We start from the raw sequence: 24181 nt of genomic DNA, 5'->3' as shown, positions 1-24181 counted from the left end.
TTTGGCGATACAGAAAGCTTCGAAGCACATGTCCGATTGAAGGGCAGAGGTTGACAGACTCGAAAAGTTTAATCGCAGATGACGGGGTGATGAGCTCGTGCCACTTTTCTAACAAAACATTTCACTTTGATGAAAAGCTGTTTACGGCAATGCCACGTAAGGCGAGTCAATTTTTCATTGGATAACTGAAGCCAAACTGACTGCTGTGGGCCTGCTGGTTTGTTTGTTTGTTTCAATAATCCAGAAGGTGCCTCATTATTCCAGGGGAGCCTGAGAAAGTACACGTAACACGAGGGTTATGTCAGCATCCTACTACTAGCTGAATGTTGTACTTGCATGGTGTCTGCTCTCTCGGTTTTCTCGTTATAGCCCAGTGAAGTCCGACACTGCTTATGCATGCTGGTCATACCAAGCAATAGATGCAGCCAAAGTCGGTTCCTGTTTGTGACCATGTCTAAAGCGAGAAAGATATTTATCAAACCTTTCAAGGAAATAACATGGGAAGTATTAGTACTTCCCAAAGCAAAATCACCATTGCTGTCGCAACCGTTTATAACGAAGCCGGTTATATTGAAACAGTGGCTATGGCAAAGCGATCAAGATTTCCCATTCCTGCTTATACTTTTTCAATGTATTTGTGTCTGTTCTTAGCGAAGGAAATCGAGCGGCTCCCATGGATATAGCAAAGATAAATTTTGTGACAAATTGTAAGCTATAAGCCGCATCGCACGCGGAAAAGTCATTGTGGCGTGCCGATAGCGGCGTTCAGAGCACTATTGATAACATACCGACAGATATCACGGAGAGAGCCTAGATTTAAAAGAGGGAGCAACCCCAACCATAGAGAGCATTTGCAATTTAATGGCAGACGCCTCCTGGGCAGATTGCCGCAAGTGGGTTAGGCATTTGGTTGTCTCGTGGCCAGTGTGGCGAGGAAACAGGTGGACAGACGGACACGTTTGCAGTCGGTGAACGCTTTCGACTCCTTGCAGGCTGCAGCTCATTTTGCAAACACGGCCCACAAACCACGTGACCTCGATCGAGCAGTTGCCCCTCTCTTAAATTAAGGCTCTCTATACCGACGAAACATGAATTTGAACCCCTGAGCTTGAACTCAGTGCAGTGTGCGCTTCTTTGTTTGCTTCGTGTTCCGTGTCGGCATCGCTAGCCGGTGTGGTCGCTCTACCCACGAAAGTCTAGCTTCGCTCAAGCACCGATTCGGCGACTCACTGCCACTCAACGTTGCCAAGTCCCGGCACCGCCAACACCTCAACAGAAAAGGTGAAGGCAATCCCATTGAAAAAAAAAGGATTCCACCATCCTCGACGAAGTGTGCATAAACGTAAGGAATGCTATCCTCCGCCAGCGTCCTCCGCGGCGGCCATCGCAGCTGTCAACACAGTCCATACATAGCTTGGAGGATTTTCTTTCGATTGGAGCTTCTCACAGTTGGCGAGAAGCGGCTACAATCTAGCAGAGAGCGCATGCGGAGAAGCCTCAACCGCTTTCTGCATGCACGATAAGCATATATGCTCGTGACAACTCGTGTTATCTTTTTTTTTTTTTTGCATTACTTTTATGGAGTTAAGATACAACGAAGCAGCGGATGTAGTGAAGCGATCTCCGATTCCTGTTGACTTCGTTATGACCGGTCTCGACAGTACTAACCCAAAATTTTTGGGATAGTGTGGATTTGCCTTTTAAGAAGTGTCCTGTACTACTAACAGAGTCCCATCCTGTTTTGAGTGTTGTGAAAGAATTTGTTTATTCAATGTTTCTAATAGTTCAGTCGAGCCCAGATTATATTGAATTCAAAGGGGATCATAAATTAGTTTGATATATCGATAATTTGATATACAAAAATATGTTAACTTAAGCTCCAGTTGAATTCTCCGCCCATCTCTGCTAATACCGAAGGCCGCGACAAACAAAACCTTACCAAATAGAGAATCACAAACACTGCTGCGTTTACGTGACGGTTTTTGCGATCGTTTACGCTGGGCCACAACCTTCACACAGCGTCAACAACAAATCACGAAAATGATTTTAAGAAATTAAAAAAAAGAAAAAAGGGAGTTGCATAAATAAAGAATAAAGTTAAGCAACAAAAATAAAACCTCACTAAATTCAAACAGCAAAAAAAGAAAGGAAAAAAAAAATGTGCAAAGCAGAAACGGCGAAAGAAAAAGGTGAACAAAGGCGTTCAAAGTTTGATTGCTCAACCATTGTTGTCAACACACTCGACTTGACAAAGACATTTTTTTTGCTTATTTTTTTGAAGGGTTAAGGAGTCGCGCTGTGACAGCGGTGTTAAGGGAAAGAGCGCATGCTACCGTTCCAACAGCCGGCACTCCCTGCCCTCCTTACCAGCGCGCGTTTCCCTTCCCCTTACTTTTGCCATCCCCCACTTTTTTTTTTTTTTTACAATTGCTCTTTTACTGTGTAACCCCTTGCGCGTATGCTGGCTTGGTGGTCTGCCAGCCACGCAAGCTGAGCTATGTGCTCGCAGCTGGTGCAATCCGACGGGGGGATCCGCGGGAGAAGCGAACCTTCCGTGCTTCGTTCGCTATATCGAGTGTCTCTGCCATGGGAGTTCGATACAGAAAAGCAATTTTCCTATTCAATTACATGCGATTTTCAAGGTGATGTTTGGACTGTTCAATATAAACAATAAGTTGAAATACCCGGGGTGATATAACCTGGCTTGACTGTAACATCAGCTTTCACTTGGGCACACTTGTTATATACCGGGTGATTCAAGGAGATGGCAAGCTCTTTAAATCGACCGGAAAATTCGGTTTCTTAACCTATCGCGCTACGACTTTGTGCAGCGTTGCCCACAGATGGTGCTTTTTTTTTTTTTTTAAATTTGGAAAGAGCGAACTTACCTGAGGAAAAAGTAAAGAAAGAAAAAGGCTTAGCTCCTATGGAAACGCAGCGACGCCACCGGTCTGCAAACAACACGGCGCCGTTTCGCACTGGAGACAAGGGATGGCGTAAGCGGTCGCGACGCCAACTGCCGCCAACGAACGAGCAGACGACGCCGAGAGCCGGCGTATCTAGCAGACAAGGAACTGCAGTTCCTTGTTGTTACCGCGCCTGTTTTTGTTTCTGCGACTGTCGCCGCCCGCGGAACGCGCTCCGCTTTTGAGTCGAAAAGATTGTCTGCTAAAGACGCTGGCTCTCGGCGCCGTATGCTCGTTCGTTGGCGGCGTTCGTTGCGCCATCTCTTGTGTCCCGTGTGAAACGGCGTCGTGTTGTTTGAAGACCGGTGGCGTCGCTGCGTTTCCATAGGAGCTAAGCCTTTTTCTTTCTTTACTTTTTCCTCAGGTAAGTTCGCTCTTTGCAAATTTTACAAAAAAAATGCACCATCCGTGGGCAACGCTGTACAAAGTCATAGCGCGATAGGTTAGGAAACCGAATTTTCCGGTCGATTTAAAGAGCCTGCCGTCTCCTAGAATCAACCGGTAGAATTACTCATATAACGGATACTGTGCAATGTACGGCGAGCTAAAGCAGACATGTATGCGTTGGCCTCTCTTTCCGTCTATGCAGTCAGCTATTTACTATGTTGTGAAGCATTGGCTGGACTAGCCAAGCTTTTTATGCCACTTTTGCGAAGGAATGTATCTTTCCTTGCTGTATTGCTTTTGTTGCTAAGGGCCTTATGACATCCATCGTGTTCTAAACTAAGCGATTTCTCGCCTAGAAATTCAGGCTTATGAAAAGCATATACCATTCCAGGCTGTAGCAAACACGCAGCTAATCTGACAGTCAACTAAGAATTCAAAGATGGCAGGCAATGAGGGGAAGCTCAACAATGGTGCATCCATGAATTCTATAACTGGAGAAAAAAAATGTCTTCAGCATGCTGCTAGAAAAAATAGACAATAAAAGTCTGCATGCCAAACTAAGCCACGACTGTGCCATAGCTGTGGTTGTCATGCCATTCAAGTATGTTAATGGTGACTGCATTAACAAAAAAATAAAAAAAGAATTCAGCAGCAGTTTCTGTTGGTAGGGGTTTAGGGGTTAGAGTAGCAGCAAATCATGGTAAGGTTTTTTGTTCTTTTTTTTTTTATCTCCGCATAAATAGAGAGAAGAAAATAAACAACATTGTGGAGCAGTATGGCAGCCTTAAACTAACTGGTATGTTAGAAGTTTCATTCATCTGTCTTATAACTTAGTAGGGAGATTTAAAACTATCACTGACATTAAACTGAAGAAACTTACAAAATAGAAAAGCACATTCTTAAAAACAATTTAACGTGTTCACCTTGGGGTATTTATAAGAACCATAAGATTAGAATGTCAATAGTACCATTCTTGTGTTGCATATGACCTCAAATTTTAACTCTCTAGTATTTACAAGTGTTTCTGGGCATTTCAAATTGTCAGACGGTTCAAGAAGCATCCGACACATGTCGAGATACTTTTGGGTATGTGGTTGTTGTGTTATGGCCCAAAACAATTTCTAGTCGTAACACAGCACTATGCAAAGTGCTATTTGTGCTCAATTAAAAACCAGACAGGTTATTGCATATAATTATAAAGATTTTTTTTTTTTTTTCTCCTTTCAGTTACTCTAAGTATTTATGTTGCATGGTATTTGTAGTTGTGTTTATATTATGACAATCCACGAAAAAGGGTGCGCAAGAAGTTCAGCAGGCATAATGCTTTAGCTCTTTCAATAGAGACTTTTAGAATAGGAAGCCCCAACATTTGGGTGCCCCTAAGGAATTGGGGAACCCAAACACAATAAGGTTGGCGTCGCCAGCTTGTAGAATAGGGTTTTTGCAACGCAGCATAGCGCGCTTACGTTTCCCGCTTGCAGCGCCAATGCAGCCAACAAGCGTAATAATCAATAAATAAAATATTAAAAAACAAAACTTGCTTAGCAAGTACATTTTGTTTACAAATAATAGTTAAGGTCAAACCAAATCAATCCGGCTAAAACTAAGGACCATCTAAAATCAGTATAAATATTGTTAGTCATTTTCAGCCAAAAAAATCCAACCTGTAGCACACTAATTTAGCGTTTGTGTGCCGCATTGGCCTTCAACTACGCTGAAACTGACACAAATGCAAGCGAGCATATTCTGCGAGCAGCTGCTTTATCGAGATCTGAGCTGGAGCGACTTTGAAGCCTTGGAAGACCTGTTTTTAAGCTACAGGTAACGTGCCACGAACGAAATCCAGTCGGAGTCTCGGAGTAATGAGTTGTCGCCATGTCAGCAGTTGCAGCGTCTCTTTAGGCTTAGGAATGGTCAGAATCGGAAGACAAATCTTTAAAAGAGGGCGAGCTCACCGCTCATTTTTTGTGATTTGAGCAAGATAAAGTGAAGCAAAAGCCAGCTGCACTATTCACTGGCAATGAACGCAGCAAATACTCCAGCGACCACAACGAATTTGCTCTCAAGCAAACGGAAAGGGTGCTGTCGTGTTTGCCGACACAACCAGGCCCCAGGCAAATAGAGGTTCCTTGCTATTTTTCGAATTTTGTGTTAGGGCCGGTGCCAACCCGAAACCCAAAACGCAGTTTGAGTTTGGCGCATGCGCAGTGGGAAGTCACCATTTTTTAGGGGCCCTCCAAGCTTTGGGGCCCCCTATTCTAGAACTCTTTAATGGCTAAGACGCAGGGTTTCAACCAATGTAATCCAGCAGTCTAGACATTTTTTCCCTCCAAGCAAATGTATGCAAATGCTCCACACTGCCGCGCTACCAGAAGCAACCTTAAAAAAAATGGAAGGCAATGTGGGCGAGCGAGGGCAGACGAGCGAGCAATCACTGCAGGGTTTGTGTCCTGCGAAGCATAATTTGCACAAGAAAAGAAAACATGTTCGAGTCATCTGATAATTAAACTGTTACAAATTGAGTGCTGCGGTGAAGTGACGTCGGACGCAAGCTGAAATTGTTATCGTCAGCAATTTCACGTTCGAAACGATCAACGACCAGCGCTTCCTTCTGTAAATTTCAAGTTGTTCCGCCGCCATGCACAGGCTCAAATCCACCGGTGGCTAAAAGAGCACTTGGTACGGCACTTTAGGGGCCGTGAGACCTCTCTCACTGCCCATGCGTTGACGAGTTGTCGTCACCGCAATACTGCCCCATCGTGCAGTCGCGAACGGGTAAACAAACTCTCCCCGGTCGATAATGCGCACTCGGCAGAGAGCTGCCACGTCCCGTCCATACGGTAGCTAAAAAAGCTTTTGCTCTTGACCGGGACCAAATTCAGAATCCAGGCTGGCTAAAACTGATGCATGCATATCGGCACGCCGCTTCGATACGCATGTCAGATCTGCGTATCGCTCAATCTCTATAGTTGGACACAGAAGCACGAGGTACGGCGCGTTTCGAGCATTTTATCATTGCCACGCATCCAACGAGATGCGGCATCAACCGATAAGAACGCCAAATCGTGAAGTGTGAACATGACGTGCCGAGTCCCGCCTTTCTTAGCCCATCAGTTAATGTGACTGGCCTCGGGGTACCGGAGGGCGGGAGGGGTACTGACCTCCCAACAGGGTCCGAGACGGCGCTGTCCAGCGAGGCCGAGGACTTGGCAGCGGCCTGCCCGAGCAGGGTCTGCAGGGTGCAGGCCCCCTGGGGCTGCCCCGACAGGGGGATGCTCTGCAGCACCACCTCGTACTCCACAAACTCCGAGCGGGGCAGAGAAAGCACCTGGCGCTCCTCGTCCGGCAGCTTGGCCATCATCAGCAGGGCCTCCTGGTTGTGGATCGTCACCCCCTTGGGACGCTCCTCCTTCGGAAGGTTCTGCACGGGGGGTGACGTCCGTAGAGTTTGTACAACGAACCTAGAGGAAGCCGCATCTGGGTGATGTGGTCACCGGCGCTCTCCCCTTTTCCCTGATCGTGGCATCAATTAAATGTTCACACTCACTTGCCTAGAAGAGGAGCTTCGCCGTTTTCTGTTCTATTTTGGCTGCATCGGGATGGCGGGGTGTAAGGGCGGATGCCGGTGGTCCCAATAGACCCGGATTTCTAGCGAGCATTTATTAAACGCTAAGAATCACAAAAATATCACTCGCAGGAACGGTATACCTATACTCATTTCGCCTTAAGAACTGTAGTAAAAAAAGTCTGGCTCCTTGCGGAGAATTACTAATTTTCCCCTTTATGTAGAGAGTTAAAATATATGCAGGTGCATTTTAGACTAGATATTTGTTATGTTATCAAGAAGTACACGTTCCAAACGCCAAAAGCACCGCTTCTTCCTATGACAACCAAATCTTGTAAGAATTACTTCTTGTGGCGTATGAACAATGCGCAAGACCTCCTTTTTTCTTGAGGTGAAAATGAGTATAGACTTTTCCAGCTTCGTTTTGCGAGAAAACACCCGCGCCGTGCAGGGTACAAAAGTTCGAAGAACAATTAGATGACTTGAATCGCGTTGCGGCAAAACAAACATGCCCGACCTGTCGTCTGCTTTTTTTTTCTGGACTTCTGTCGTTCTCTTTCTCATTCGTTCTCTCGGATAACCAATATTGGCACTTACAATTTGCTGCTCTCTGCTCTTAACCCCCCCGGGTATGTCGGAGGTGGTCTGCAAGTGTCTGGGTTCCAGCGGCAAAAGGCCGGCGGTATTGCCAGTTGGTGGCCGACAAACCGTTACGCAAATCAACACGCATCCTCTTGTGCCATGTGTAAGGGACCCCGGGAATCTCGAGAGCTGCACTGCTGCATTGTACCGAGACTGACGGGATGTCGAAGGAATGGTCAATGAGGCAACGTGTATAGTAAAAACCCACATATACTACACAGTTTCTCTTTCCCACATTTGCCCATAAACTTTGTGCTCGTATTATACGTGGATCTGCGGGATACGTGCAGACGGGGGTTCGCACAGTTTCGGTTTCCAGCGATCATCAACGGCGGCGGCGAGTTGTGCGGTTGTGCCACTACCAGATCTCGACGGCATACGGTACACAGTCGCCAGAGTTTCCGTCTCTTTGTGTCCCAACGTTGGCAACATCTACCGTTCTCCCCACACATCTTGCCAAGCTGCATGATGACAGCATCATAAAAATAATACTCAATTGCATTTAAAAAAAAAAAGTTATCTCGGTGGTTGGGAGCATTGGCAGCAGTGCAGCGAGACAAAAGTTTGTGACGAAGTAAAGCTACATTCATGGACAAAGAAGACTGAAACGGGCCCTTTTCACGTGCAAGGGCATAAGAAAACGTTTCTAGGGACCCAAGGAAGGATAGTTTGCCACGACCAATCTGGGTCCGATAAGGTTTATAGCAAGGTTCACACACCTCACCATAAACATTGAGCTGCTGCAGGCAAAGGCTATGCACCTATGTGTTCACGGGTCGCATTATACGTAGATCAGACTTCTTTTCTTTTTTTCGCAGGTCTCAGATTTCATCTTGCATTATATGCAGGTTTGCATAATACACGGGTTTTTACGGTATGCTTAAGTGGCTATTCTTACTTTAAGTTAGAGGAAGAGTAACACTTCCGAGAAAGCGTAACACAGATTGGATGCTCGTGGAAAGGCTGCAAAGGGAGACTAGCAGACGACAAGAAGAAAGCGCGCTGTATTAAATGAAGCTGGTCGCACAAACAAACATTTTGCACACTTTTAGAGTGCCTTCAAGTGCATCGAAGCTTGACTACAGTCGCTGCTCGCCACGCCATTTGCTCGGCCGCAACTGCTCGGGTCATTCTTAATTAGAAATTACACTTCTCAACTTGTACAAAGCTTAAAGACTAATGGAGGTGTTTTGTAAGCCATGTCTAAGATGGTGAAAGCAGTTTTGATGTGGTGCATTGTACATACATCATTATCACAATTTCCATAATTCTCCACTGCACTCATTGATGGTGCTGGCTATTGTCTGTAGACACCCGATTTCACCACCCATTTGAACGAAACCCCAAGACTCAAAACAAAGTTAGTATCTTTTCTACAATCCTTCTCTTAAAACTGTTAGGCTCAAAATAATTGCTTATTAAGGTGCATTTAAGAATTTGTCGTATCTTTGTCAAACGCACGTAACCTAGCCATCAAAGAGGCAACATTACTACTCGGATTCTAAAAGAAATGCACGGCACCACAAGGCACTGTTGCTAAAAGTTGGTGTGTGTATGTATATACAGCCTGAACTTAGCCTGTCTCAAAGGGCGACTTGTCTCTCGGCTGTAGGTGAGCAATTTAGCCAGTGCAGTACAACCGCTAGCATGGGGTCTTTAATGTGCACCACGCAGTAGTGGTACACGACCACATGCCGGTACGATGCTCATCCAGATCAAAACAGGCAGGGATGGGGTTGAACCCAGGGCCCCTGGGTTCTGCAGCGCGAGGCACTGTTGCTTGTAATCACTTTCACGGTTTTATTTGTAGCCAAAGCTCGAAGGTTGGAAAACAACATACTACTCAGTAAGCTTATCATGGTTCGACAGGTCACAAACGCAGAAGTAAAGTTGTATACATTCGAGGCGATGACATGTCACAAGACCAATATGCTAAACAAGCTCAAAAGTGCAGCTTCTGAGCAAGTCTGCCATTCATTCCACATGTGCACTTGGAAACCTATATTTCTAACCAACCGTGTGGAAGCAAGTCTCTAGAATGTTATACATGAGCAAGAACAAATGGGTACAATTACACTTTGTATTTCTGGAAATGCAATTAAAAGAAGTGGCACAAGTCAACCTATATCATCATGTCTACATGTTCACCCTGGTATTGGTATACTGGCCACAACAGGCCCCATTTAATTTGATCTGCACAAGCACCAAAACTGTGCCTGTACCTTATTATGCAAAAGGATGCTGACAAATCATGCACTACCGGAAGATCATGTCATCTTCGTCAAATGCTAGGCACACTGTGAACAATCTGAGAACCCAACACCTGTCTCCCTCAACTGGTCTTGGCACTGACACAGTAAAGCACTGCACTGCCTATCGACCTTGTAAAGAATAATGCACATGCTAGGGAATGTTTACCACACAGCTATATGCATAAATAGATGATCAAATGTTCTAAAATAGTGCCTAAACTGGAAGAACACTTACTTATGGGTAGGGAAGGACATGGAACTTTGGGAGTTCGGGAGATCCCCGAGTCCCCAAAGTTTTGTTGCTAGTCGCCCAGTTTGGGAACCCCCCCATTAAACGATGCTGAAGAAGGAGGTATGGCAGTTCTTGCACCCAAAATTGAAAAGGCTGGTGAAGTCGATTGACACCAAATGGCGCCACTGGACAAGGAAAGGCAGAGCCTTCCTCGTGCGACAACAGCCTCTGGTGCCTGCGATAATTCCAAGCTAATCAATCTTTTCATACCAATTTTAATAGAGAAACCGTCCACGCATAAATGTAATGTTTGGTTTCTTAGGATGCTCAGAGCCCATAGATTGAGTTATGACCATAGATAGACTACTGCAGAAAGTGGTTCAGTGCCCCTTTATGGGGGTACTCACAATGTCGTGAAGCTTCTCCAGCTGCTCGTCCACGATGCCGTAGACGTACAGGGTGTGGCAGCTGTTGCTCCCAACCACAATCAAACTCGAGGAAGGCTGCGGGAGAGCAGGGGGGCCTCGCGTAAGGACAGCGCTATGGCAGGGGCAAGCCGCGGGAAAAGGAGGGAGGCGATGCTGTGCACAACCTTCATATGTCACGTCGCTTTCCCTTTTCCTTCGCTTCGAGTCGGGTTTTAGATACAATCAGGTTTTGTCACGTCACAGTTCAAACTACATTAACTTTAGAAGTCCATGGACAGGTAAGGGGCACATTACACGAGGTAAGCTTGATCTCCAATAATATCTTAGGGCACTGGTCTCCTTAATATTTCTCTACCCTCGTTGTAATCTCGGAAAAAAGTTCTTGAGGCAAGATACGAGTTTCAGAACTCTTTCTTTTTTATTCTTTATTCCTTACCGCTAGTAGACACCTCGATATGGCCTATAATGAGCATATCAAAATCAGCAAATAAATTATAAATAAGTGTATTAATAGAAAAATCCTAGCACAAAATATCCAGTCTAGACATGAATCAGTTCATACATCACTTCAGGGAAATTCTTTCAGTTAAATGTCTATGTTGAAATTCAGTGATTTTTTAAGGTTAGCTCTGAACTCTAAAGCTAACGAAAGTTGTGAGGATAAAAAATTTGTTCTCTGAGCCTACATAGTCATACTTTTTAGTTTTGAATTTTTGTGAAAAAAGAAAGGCCCAGGTTTATGCAGTCCTTCATGACAATCTGGACAAAACCAGCCAAAGTTTAGGGCACTAGCTGGGCAAAAACAAAACCGAAGTTGAAACCCAGTTGCAAATTTACTTCACCCATGATCTCTATTCATTGTCAGTGGAGGACTGGAGAAAATACTGAAGCAGACAGCTGACACTTTTTTAACCATATTGCATTAGCATACACAGTGAAGTAACTTATTTCCAGAGCAAACAGCTCACGTTCTAAGCTGTCACTAACGTGCTGAACAAAATTGTCTACCCTCCTTTATTGCAGCTTCCGCTGCAATAAAGGAGGCTAGACAAGGTGCAGGCACCTGTAACAGTCTGGGAGGCCACAGTATTTGACTCTATCTTCCATGCACATCCATACCTGGTGCTAATTGTACATAACTGGGACGGGTCGATTTCAACACTTTCAACACCATAAAGAAATCGAATTAGTGTTTTGTTTTACAAAAAGTTTTTATGAGCTCACACTTCTTTTCCTCCTCAGCCATTCTAATTTCTCTCAAACAAACAAAATAAGGATTATCTCTAGCCAATAGGCACTCTGCTTGTTAGGCTTGCAAAGGCTAGAACAGTGCGATAGCTCAGAAGTACCAAATTAGAAAATAATACTCCATGCAGCCAGTGACCACGTCAAGTAATGCATGCACCACAAGGCCAGACGGCATCCTACTGAAAAAATCGCACGATGAAGAAACAGATCATCCCAGTTCTTTCTACAACAGTCAATATTTCTAAAATAAAGCATCTATCATCTCTCTCATGGTTCCTTTAAGGTGAAGATTAGGCACCAACAGATCTACATACAAACTCTTTCTTACTTTTCAACAACTACTAGTTCACAGCTGGCACCATTATTTCATTCAGTTGCTCGTGGAAACCAGGCAACGAAGCGTACGGACTGGACACGTACGCCAGCATCGAGCCTCCAAATATGCTGCTGCTTGCTGTGATCGTCGCAATTCACCCACATGAATATTGGGAAACCGGAAACTAATGTAAGACGCCTGCTGCACCCTCCGCGTACGAAAGACGGCAACGTTCGGGATGAAGGGGTGGCCTCACCTCGACAGCCAGCAGGTCTGGAGAGAGAATCCCGTAAAGCTCGTCCCAACTCCTCACTTCGGGTTTGTCCGTGTCGGGGTTCCACTGCAGCAGGAACAGCTGCGAGCTTCCTTCCAGGGGACCCTGAACCACGCAGAGGAGACGGCAACGGCGCTCTGTAGATTCTGATGCTATCATTGCACAGCAATGTGGAAGTGCCCACCCAGATTTCGGCACAGGCCGGGTAAAATGAAGGGCAAGCGCTCGTTTGGTTAGATCGGCAGAAAGGCAAACAACAATAACCAGGGTTCCATGTCTTTGGGGTTTATTTCTCTTCGAATCTTTTATTTATTTATTTTTTTTCTCACACAAATTCTAGGTACTACGGTGCTCACTTCTGGTGCTTGACAAAGGATTGGCGTTTGTCTGGGCTTGCTTTGAACAAACCGGAACAACCTCTGAGGAATATACGCGTGACTCAAATGCTCAGAAAACATCCCAATCCCGATAAGGGAAGGAAACAGAACAAGGGGTGACAATGGCACAGAAAAAAAGCAGCCTCGGGGACAGTTCAGCGCGAGATGCCTTCCAGGTGAACATAAAATGAAGTTTGTATACTCCGTCTCAACCTACGATAGACTGATGCCCAATGCTGCAAGCCGCCGGGTCCAATTATGAGCCTGTTAGAAACCATGCGGTATATTCGCTCCGTCTTACGTATCATTGCACCAAGAAGTGCCATGCCGAGGCGCTCTTTTCGTCTACTTATCGAGCCTTAGTGGTGGCTTCGTCTGCTTGCTACTTCTGAAGGGATTAAATATTGCCTAGAAGTGATGTGGCAAAAAGAACCTGGGATATCAGAACCAAAAATGAAGCTGAGTCAGACTGAGTGTTCGACACGGGAGCGTATGCTCAAAAACACATGGGGAAGGGAGATATGGGTCCAGATACATACACAAATATTGGATTGGATTGTTATGGCTCAGGCAAAACAACTTTATGTCAGTGAGGCCTGCGCACCCTTCAACTTCTCCAATCAGTTTACGAAATATGGCATGCATGTTTATTAAACTAACTACCTTGTCCATTTACTTCATCAATATAAAATACAGTGCTATCCAAACGGAGAGCCATACACATAAGGTTAATGCTCTTCATACTCTGCATATCGGAATTTCTTTCACGCACTCTTTTGCAATGCAGATGCAAGCTTTTCCGAGGTAGTGCTCCGTCCACCAGCCTTCGGGCCCTAAACCATCATAGGGTGAGATGGGAGTATAGTTAAGAGACTTTTCCTGCAAAGCTCATTTAAGAACAGCTTTAATTCGGAGGGGGGGGGGGGGGGGGGGGGGGGGTACCAAAAAAATGGGATCCTAATGATATAGGTCAATTCACGGCGCCATACGTGTGTTACGTTGCGTTACGGGAGCTTATGCCTGCTAATGTTGGGGGTTGCCGGAACAATAGCATTTCCTATTAAACATGCCGACCAATTCAATGAGCAGCTATACGTGCGAAATACGAAACACGAATGTCCCGACGACTCGTAACGTAACATGAAAAAACGTAAGCAGATGCCTGCGTGAGTGGGCCTTTCCACTGCCCCTTGCGGCCCCATTGGCCAGAAATGGGCCCGCACCGCACGCACCTCGGTGGCGGCGTGTATATTGAGCAGAGTCTCGAGGGGCCCCCGCGTGTGGTCAAGGAGGTAGCGCTCCGAGCGGCTGCGCACCACCATGCTGTCCAGGGGGAGCTCCACCGTGCACACAAAACGGTCCCCTTCCAGGCTCTCGATGCACGACACCCTGACGAGAGGGAAAGGATGGGGTCGCAGTGTTGCATGCCACACCAACGTCGAAACGGGCTTGCCATGCGTAGCCTCTTGGCAAGAGGCTGCGTACGCCCACAACTGCCCCGACATACATCGAGGGCACGACACACTTCAAATAAAACTCAAAAAGCAGTTTTGCACGTTTGGACGCCATAACTTGGCACAAAGGTGCGGCACATGTCACCTCACTACCGTTATATCTCGAGTGATAGCCCACCTAAAATCAAAAGCAAATCGGATGGCTAACTTTTGGTGTGCCATAAAAAAAAGTTGAAAAAATGCTAGTTTTAGATTTTGTGACCCTCGAAACTTGTGATCGCTGGAAGAGGCGATGAACAAAAGATGGCTGTCCTTCCGAGTCAGCAATGGTCGCTTATCTTCTGCCGTGGTTAAGTAATGCCATTTTTGTCGAGGTCACCATTGGCCAGAGCCTTGCAATCACTGGAAGTAAACTATCTTTCGGATAGCAAATCATGCCAAAAAAAATTACAGAAGTACACTTAAAACTACCGTAATATCCCGAGTCATCGCCCACCCCCCTACCGCCTGAAATTCGTTAAAAAAGTGGGGTGGGCCATGTCTCGGTGGGTGAGCACAAACACTTGAAAAAAAGCGGAAAAAACGGCCTATTTTTCTCTCCGTATCTAGCGCTGATGCACAAGAGATACATCAAACTCAAAACTCGATTTAGTTTCATTGTTTTATAGAAAAAAATGCTCACGAAAGAATATTTTACTATAGCGAAGTCCGTTGCTTGCATACGCGCTAGAAACACCGCCGATCTGCATATAGCGCAAACGTTTGTTCCGTGAAAGAATGTCACCACTATGTTCTCCTAGTTAGTAAAAAAAAAAAAAAGAAAGAAAAGTCTACAAGAAAATAGAAAACCGACCAGGCGCAACGAGCGAGCGGACCAAAGAAGCGACCAAGAGCAATGCTGGGAAAGCGGGAAAGCCGGCGGTCGCGTTGGCAAATACTTAGGCGTCGGGCAAGGTCGGGCGCCTTGTCAATTGTCAATTGCAAGCTCTTGCACAACTTGTTTGGTGCGTACATACGTGCGTCCGTGCAGGGCGGGCTATCAATGCACAGTTGGGACGCTCTGCAAACGTCTGTGTAGGACGTTCCAGCAAAGCTTTATTTACGCTTTGGCTTTGCCTAAAATATTGCACAACCGCGGTCGCGACGGGCGGGAAGAAGGAGCGGGTTCGCGGTGACCTTATTTCGGCGGAGACAGACTTTGACCTAACACTCCGCGGTTACGTTATCAAACTCTTATTTTGTTATCTCCATCCTTTTTTTTTTTTGCACGGATACACGATTACTTAGGTGTCGCTCACGGAGGAAATGCGTAAACAAAAAGAAGTGTCTTTACCTCCTTCGTTTTACTTTGTCACGGACGTCCTCCAACTGTGAGGTCCGCAGCCGCGTCATTCGGGTAGGATGAGTGTTCGCGGATCGCAGAGTCCGCGCTGGGGTATTTGAAGGGGTGGGCGATGACTCAGTGTTTTTTCGGAAATCGATATTGGCCCAAAAAATGGGGTGGGCGATGACTCGGGGATGGGCGATGACTCGGGATATTACGGTAATTAAATGTAGGAATGTGAAAGCATTCCTACACGCAGCACGCCACGCTGTCCGCCGCACAAAGGACAGCGGGCACTGCGGACAGCGGGCAGCGCACTTGCTCCTCCACGGGTAAAGACGGCCGGCAGCGCGCCCCGCTCCTGAGCGGTGCAACATGGCTGAAGCAGAGTATAGAACGCGTGAGGAGCGAGAATTTTCCGCTCCCCCTAACCACCCCCCCCCTTTCCCGGGCCTCCTGCCATGCCTGACACATGACTCAAGAAAGGGGATAGACGGGCTGCCGAACGCACAGCACACCCTCTTTAGTTGCCCATTTTTCGCAGTCACAAACAACGCCGGCTGCACTCCATGGACATCATATTATTGCCCGTTTTTTCAGAGTCACATGGGACAGTGAATACTTTCGCATTAATAGGGGTGGGCTATCTTTCGGGGGTGGGGCATCTTTTGGGATATTACGGTAGTAGTTGTTATGACAGGCTTTTAGTTATGAGGGACAAGCGAAATAAATAACGGGTCACTAGTTTGTGCTATCTGTCTCTCTCCTGCTTTATGCAACACCTTTGCCTACAACAACAATATTGTAAACAACCCAATTTTCGTAAGGACCTAATTTTTGTGAATTTCAAAATTTGCAACACATTGTGAAAAATTTATCGAGCGAATATTTCAGCCTGCGGTAACGAATACAGAGAATATCACTCCAAATTGCAAAATTTTGTGGACACAAAATATTCCCGAAACACTCACTTCGCGAAATATTGAACCCTGGAAAATTAGGCTCTTTGCGACATATTTGGGAGGTGTCGGTGTTGTTTGTCTGTTGGGAAAACTGTATGCGTCCCTTCTTCATTCTTTGTGCCTCACCTTTCTGTTTTAATTCAAATGCAGAAAGCATGTCACTTACCTCTCCAGTCCAAGGATGACCTCCATATCCGTCATCTGAATGTCTGAACATGGAATATTGTAAAACTGAAAAGAGAAGCAAAAAGCACACAATCAGAACCTTGTTCGCATTCAGCAAAAACACCGTAAAATGACTATAGGCCTGTTCATAGATACATTGTTACACAATCTCCTTCCGGGTGGCGTCGCTTGACTCGAGCAGTGCTTCAGGAGATTGTAAAGCTTGCCTTAGCTGCTATGTATGATTCCTTGCCGACGGCCTGCATTATAGGAGTTGCACATTCCAGAGTAGCTATTTTTAGCGGGCCTACTTGGGCTTTCTTATTTAATAAAAAATACAAGATACAATAGAAATAATTGCTTGAGTGGTCTATAACCGACCTTGAAGGTTGCTCGGCTTGTGCGAGAGAGTATAACATTCTAGATAAAGCAAAGGCCTTTACCGTTTTTCTCTGTAAAGGCCAAATCAAGAGAAAAATGTTCTTTGATTGTCTTTGTACGATATCTAGTCATTACCCAATGCTGCCAAAACACAACCCGTTTCATATTCTATGGCTCTTTGCTTTCTGACTTATAGCACAGGGGATATTTACCAAGGAGCTGCAAGCCGTATGATGAACCGAAAAAAGCCACAGCTTGGTAACTTCTCTTAATAATTATTTGCAAGTACTATTGACTACTATACATAGTAACCAAGGTAGAAGAAATGGCTAAGCAAATACACATAAAGAAAACAATGCAAAAAAATTGCAATTACACATAAAAATGCTAAAATTTATAAACAAAAATAATCATAGTAGGAAGTTGCCTAGCTACAACAGAAGAACTTTTTATGGTGGCACCAACCCCATGCAGGCAAGCCCAAGCTAACGCATCGGTCGAGTTTCCCCATTTAGCACTAGCGTGCCAGGATCCAGTGGCTGACACTGCTCCTAGCATGCCTAGCATCCTAAACTGTACAGACGTTTGAAATTCTGATACTATCGGTATATCGCACGTATACGCTGATGTACCTAGTAAAGACTTCTATGTAAATTGACCTTACCACAAAAAGCTCCTACTGTCCATTCCACACATTATCTCCGCATGTAATTTACTGAGACAAGGAAGTTATCACTGAACCAGTATCCTTGCAGCAAAGCACTCACCATGAGGGTGGACTCCGTTGCCAAAATCAGTCTTTTCCCATTTTTGCTCCAGGTTCCACACACATATCTCGATCTGAAACACACATAAGGAGACACAGTAAAATTATTCTTAATCCTGGAAGTTCCTGCAATGCATAAAGGCATTACTACAGGATGAGGTAAGAAACGATAAAACATAGTGATGTTCACGGAGAGTATCATCTTCCATCGCAGTATTTTCTAACAATTTGAACAAATTAGCTAGGGCTAAGAAAAAAAAAACTCTTCAGCAGCATGTTCTGAGAACATCAACTCATAGTCTTTTCTTGCTGACACACAAAAAGATGCTTCAAAATATGACCTGCATTTGTCAGCCCATTAATACAGAGTAGAAATGATTATTAGGTTAGAGGAAACAACGTAATAATAGTGAAACAAATGACACTCACAAAAGTAAGTGTCCATGTTGTATTTTCTCAAGTGCACTATTATTCTTTCAGTCTCACAATTACCTTCTCCAATGTACTTCCTGCTTCCTATTTCACGGGGTATCATACTTACTAGAATGTACCAAGAGTTCTTTCTAAACATTTCGTGCTCTAAAGTTGACCCTCAGAATATAATTGGATGGTTGCAAAATTAACTTCATCGGTGGTGCCTTTTTTAAATACCTGTGACATTCTGAGTTCCCGGAGGTTTTTCAGTTCTATGCTGGCAATCTGTTGATACTCGAAATAAAGACCATAAAATTCAGATCCAAATTCATCAAACCTGCTGTATGAGCCATTTTTTTGGTTTTAACCTACAATAGTAACTCAGTTAAGGTATCTCAATCAGCTCGACTGTTTCCAAGCTACTTTTGTTCCTGACGAGCGTTCTAACCGAACTGAATAAGGTACCATAAGGGTGTTCTATTAAGCCTCACGTTATACTTCTGTTTTTATTTCTTCTCCCAGGGCAGTATGCCAGGTTTCCTCCTGCGTTATAAATGTGGTCACACTAGAGTCGAATAAATATGACAATAAAAATTATAAAACAACATCTTCGAGGCAAGTGTTAAGAAAACATTCCTTATGTGTCGAAACCAAAACTTGTTTCGAACCCTTCCCCCTTCAAACTTGAGGGCTCGCTCGTACCCAGGGCAAACTATCGGTCAGTGCAGAGCAGTTGGCTCACCCAGCGAAGGGGGTGATGGTCTTGACTTCCTGCAGCTCCGAGCTTTCTTCGTTGACTATGTAGATGCGGGCACACTCCTTGAACACCAGGACAAACACGTCCTTCTCGGGATGCCACAGGCACCCTGCAACAACAATCACACACGCACCTCGGTGAAGGGACGACCTTGCCTCAAACCGTCGAAATGTTGCACAAGACGTCGACTTGCAATTACATCCAGCTTTCACCATTTGGTCCCGACAATCTAGTGGCCGTGGACCCTCCACGAATGGTTTGCAGTTTCTACGAAAGTTATATACAGTCTAAGCTCGTTATAACAGACCTTGATTTTGGCCAAGATTTTGGTCTGCTGTAAAAACAGTATGTTGTATGCAGATATGAAGTTGAGTCAATGGTATGTAGAGGAAAGCCAACCAAACTTTACAAATCAGTATGTTATACCCAAATGTCTCTTGTAACCAGGTCTGTTGTAATGAGCTTAGACTGTAATATGGTACCGTATACACCTCCGACATTTCCAATGTCATTAAACTAGATGTAAAACAGCACGAAAAGGACCAGAACTGACAGGACCAAGTGCTGTCCTGTCGATTCTCGTTCTTCGTCCGTTGTCTTTGGCGCCGTCTTACGGTATGCTATCATACTGACTAGCCCGACTTTCCATCCTTTTAAGCTATAAAGACCAACTGCAGAAACCTACGTCCCGACATTTCAAAATTAAATTACGTTGCTGCAACAAAACAATGATGGATATGATATGTTTTGTTTTCAAAAAGCGACATGCTGTAAAAGCTCAGGGTACACCCACTCTTCAATGGGGATTATTTGGTCTCAAAATGATCCGAGGTGCAATAGCGCCGAAATTCCTCCGAGAAAATTTATGGCTCAAAAATACCTGCAGGGGCACTCTCGGTGCAACCGGCTATTAGGTTGACTCAAAGTCAAATTCACTATACGGACGCTAAAACTGCGGTATAGCGGCCAAAACTCTTCTCCGACCGGTGCGTTTACCGAATTTTAATTTCGTCCCCTCGGTTTCTGCCTGTGGCAACGTAGCATCTGGGGAATGCCGCGGTTTACCACAATCCCAGTGGTGGCACGGCAGAGAAAGTGAATACAGCAGGCACCCGTTCTGTCGTGACTCACTTTACAGCCGGCCAGTCTGGGGATGCTTAGGCACCCGTGGGTTGGCACGTCACGACACCGTGAGGCACCTGCACCCACTCGTCTCTGCCGGCGCTTCTACAACCAACCACAGAGATTGCGACGACCCGTAGCTTTCCCCGGCGGCTCCTAGCTGCATCGCTTTATTACCACTCCATGGACACTCCGGTGTTTGGTGCAAAGGACGCTAGGTGTACCAGTTGGAGAAGTGTTCCAGACACCGTAATTGCAGGAAGTCAATCTGTCATCAAAATATGGTGCCTCGCTCCACTCCACAGCGCGTTAACGCCGCAGTTTGCCCCATTATATAATCGGGATTAGACATTTTCATGCAAAACACGATTTTGCCTGGTCGGCATACTTCGAGTATAGACAGCTATAGACAGCCAGTTGCGATATTTACATGGTCAAGCTAGTCAAAAATATGTGGATTGTTGTGATACGACTGTGGAGCTCTCATTACTTCGATACGACTGGCCTAGTCACAAGAGCAGTTCCAATCAGTCAGGTAAGATGCTATGGCTGTTTCACTGGTTTGCTTTGTAGATATCAGGGATCTGTAGCAAATATTATTACACATTCGTAAAGTTGCCAGCCGAAAAGCAAGTTTGCCAAGATGAACGCGGGCCAGAATGAGCCCACACTTATCTTCCGAGAAGAATTAGAAAGTTGGTAGTGTGCAATGCACGTTACAGAAGCGTTAAAGTCAAATTTGGGAGTTTTACGTGCCAAACCAGTGACGGGCATCTGGCACGCCCCAGCGGAGGACTGAGGATTAATTTCGACCACCTGGGGATCTTTTGACGTGCAATTGAAAGCTCGGCCTTCTCCGTAATAAGCCTCCGTCAGATTGCGAGCACCTCGGCCGGGATTCGAACCCGCCACATGGGGATCCGTAAACCGGCGCTAACGCCTCGGAGCCACCGAGGCGGCTTACAGAAGCGTTGTGGAAGCTAATCGTAAGCTCGCACTGAGCAGGAACAAACTAAACTATGGCCGCCAGTGATGCCATTTTCGGCACCACGACGCACTTGAGCAAGGAGGGAGTCAATAATCTTTGTGCACGATTGCCAAAAAGCACTTACAAACTACGGCTGCTAAAATGGGCCGCTGGGATAACTGGAAATGCAGCAGAAAAACACAGCGAAAGAAGTGGCGGTACGAACAAGAAACCTCTTTGAATACGAAGATGACATCAGGGCAGGTTGCTTGACAAATGGCCGACTTGATGCACGCCTGCTGAGAAGCTGATGGTTAATATGAGCTTTAGAGTGGATTGCGGTTTGCCACTATAGTGTAATATTTTGGCAGTGGTCGTATTTGGTCTCCTTAAATCAATATAAGTTATTTACTTTGGCTCGGCTTTTGACCGGAGTCGCCCTTTAAGGTGAAACGAAGTATCAGTCTACTATGGTGGCATCGACCCGAGGGATTGAGAGTAAAAGCACTACTCTGACAAGGGTTATGACAATGCTCATAAAGAGAAAACAAATATGTTTACATTGGTGCACTGTCAAGGAACCTAGGTTAGTTTAAAATGAAATGTTTTTTCACAGGTTTTGCACAAATATATATATATAAAGCTTGACCTTCTACTCCCCGCTTTAAAACAAAGAAACAAATTAGCCTGACTGAATATGCAACAGATTAATTGGTTGCATATTCTGATGAAACATTTAAGTTCTCAACGAGGGCTGGCAATTTGAAATCAAAGCAGACATACACAGAGCAACACTGTTAGCATGAACAGGCAATCAATCATTGTTTTTTCCTGCTTTTGTCATAGAACTGAATCACTGCCATAAAGACTACTAGACTGGTGCAGAGCACTTATTTGGGACTCCACCTTAAGCAGTAAAATTGTGTGCTTCGCAATACCTTGTCCTAATAAAATAAAAAAATGCCAATGTCACGTTTGCGTTAATTGTGTTGTGCAGTGTACAACTTGAAACCCTGCATCCATTGTAGGAACGTTCGTCGGCAAACGTAAAGATCCATCAGTGACAAAAGCAGCTACGTCGCTCTGTTGACAGCAAACACGTTGAACCACGAATCCTCGACCATGTCAACAACCCCAAAGGGTTGAGGAACTGACAGAAAATACCCGCATTCTTCCGTTGCAACAGACGTGCGGTGCATACATTATGACAGCAGCACGGTGCTCCCGCTTGGAACACTTGCGGCGGCTCGGGTACAGGGATGTAATCGGCCGGCCGTCACGCGTCACGAACACGCTTGACGGAGCACGACAATTATCATGGGTGACAAAGGGGAAAGGAGCCAACACTATTCAGAGAGAGACGGGGCTCTGCAGGCACTGTGAGAGTGTTAAACACACGCGCGTGCCAGACTGAGGAGGAAGTCAAGCATGCACCGAAGGGCTTCCAGCCCTCTGAGCCAGCTGGATGCTGTAGTAAACCTTATTTTGAGGGAGGGAGGAAAGACAGGGAGGCTTTTAGATTCCTGTTATACTTTAAAACAATTCTTTACAGACTAGACAAAAATCTAACATTTTGGAAGCGACAAGTGCCACTATTTGGAGAGCGACTGTGAACATGAATGGAAATGAGTCAATTTGGTAAACGGAAAATCTGACTGGAATAATTGCCATTACCCAGTAGCCAGTACATTCCTTATGTATGCCTAAAAGAACTGGGTTCTTTTCATGCACTTTATAGTCGCTATGTACTGGCTACATTTTTTTTCTACTTTTAGAAGAGAAAATTTTGAGCTAATGCAAACTTCAACGTGAAGCAGCGTACAGAAGTCAATTAGCCTTATTGGTGACACACTAAAATGCCACAAGAACAAGAATCAGGGTGACCACCTTCCTTCTAGCCAAACGCAGGACTCGCTGACGGGAGGGGGCGGGGGGAGGGGACAGTATTATTACAACTGTGGCAACAAAAAGAAATCTTTTAGAGGAAATTTATTAACAAGCACGCCACAAAAGTTGACAACATAAAACTCGGCTGTGGCAGACCCCAACGTATCAAAAGGAAAGACAAAACAGTCAATATTTTTCGGCTTATTGTTTTCTGTCGACACTTACTTTTAATAACATGCTTCTCCAAAACTTTAGAACTTTATATTTTTTTCGACCGTTTTGAGTTGCAGGCTTTTTGCCTTGTGTGGCCGTCTTCACTAAAAAAAATCTTTCCACAGCAATAACTGAAATAATTTATTTTTTAACTTTCGGCGAGCAATTCTTGCTCGCAATATTTTGCCACCAAGGGAGAAGGCACAATGGCACATCAATTCGCCTAAAAGAATGACAGTCGCCTCCGGTAATGCTTGGATAAAAAATGGCGTACCATTGCGACTCACATGCTTACAGCGACCTCCGTTCTTCCTCGAGCCCCATTGTTCGACAGCGCCATGAGTTGCGTAGTTAATTTTACGACAGTGTGCAATGGGGGACATCTTGAAGATTTTGGTATTTCTTGCGGGACACGGGACACGAGCCCTCAATGCAAGACAGTATGGGTGGTCGCCCTAACAAGAGTATGACGTGACCATACAAATATAACCATTGGTGACCTTTTCAAGTTCCCTATTTTAATGAAACTCCCCTAACCTTCTTATACAAAAATGTCTCAAATCATTCGCGAGAGCAGAACTGAAAAAAATTGCAGCCTTTCCACTCTGGTGAAGAAGGAAGGCCAGCAGAGCTGTGCAATGGAAATTAATGGCCGGCCACAAGTCGGCAAGCCAAAGTGGAAAGGCTGCCGCCATCTATGAGAGACGGCGGCAACCAGATACGTGACTTGCCGCCGTCGCTCCTAGATGGCGGTAGGTGTCCAGAGTTCGGTGTCTTCATTTCTTTGCGGGGGACACGATCCTGGGGAAACTAGCCCTTAACAGCTCCGCTGTAAAAACTAAAACATCATAATTGTAGAATTGCCCGAGACTGCGGTGACGACAGAAAAACAACAGCCATTTTTCTGTCGTTCCTGTCATTTTTCTGCAGTCACCGCAGTCTAGAATAATGCCACAATTATGAACTTGCACCAGCTCACTCGTGCCCTCACGTTTTGTTTGTTAAAACATCACAAGCACCTAATATAAACTGGCATCCTTTTAGCTGCTGGGAACCCTTCCATGCACATTTAAAGAACTTCA

The 24181-nt window shown here is 45.2% G+C and overlaps 1 protein-coding gene across 1 annotated transcript in view; it reads right to left on the bottom strand.

The window, feature by feature from the left end:
• Positions 1-24181, bottom strand: part of LOC8040357 (WD repeat and coiled-coil-containing protein) — a 46466-nt gene that overhangs the window by 11851 nt on the left and 10434 nt on the right. The window contains 7 exon segments of the mRNA XM_029972028.4: positions 6515-6774; positions 10452-10547; positions 12293-12415; positions 13920-14076; positions 16594-16658; positions 17741-17813; positions 18896-19019. Of these exon segments, the coding sequence (XP_029827888.1) occupies positions 6515-6774; positions 10452-10547; positions 12293-12415; positions 13920-14076; positions 16594-16658; positions 17741-17813; positions 18896-19019 (898 nt within the window).

This window comes from Ixodes scapularis, unplaced genomic scaffold, assembly GCF_016920785.2.
Source record: "Ixodes scapularis isolate PalLabHiFi unplaced genomic scaffold, ASM1692078v2 PGA_scaffold2__306_contigs__length_199485367, whole genome shotgun sequence".
Taxonomy (NCBI): domain Eukaryota; kingdom Metazoa; phylum Arthropoda; class Arachnida; order Ixodida; family Ixodidae; genus Ixodes; species Ixodes scapularis.
The sequence above is the reverse complement of the archived record's forward strand: the minus strand, read 5'-3'. Positions and strand labels throughout refer to the sequence as shown.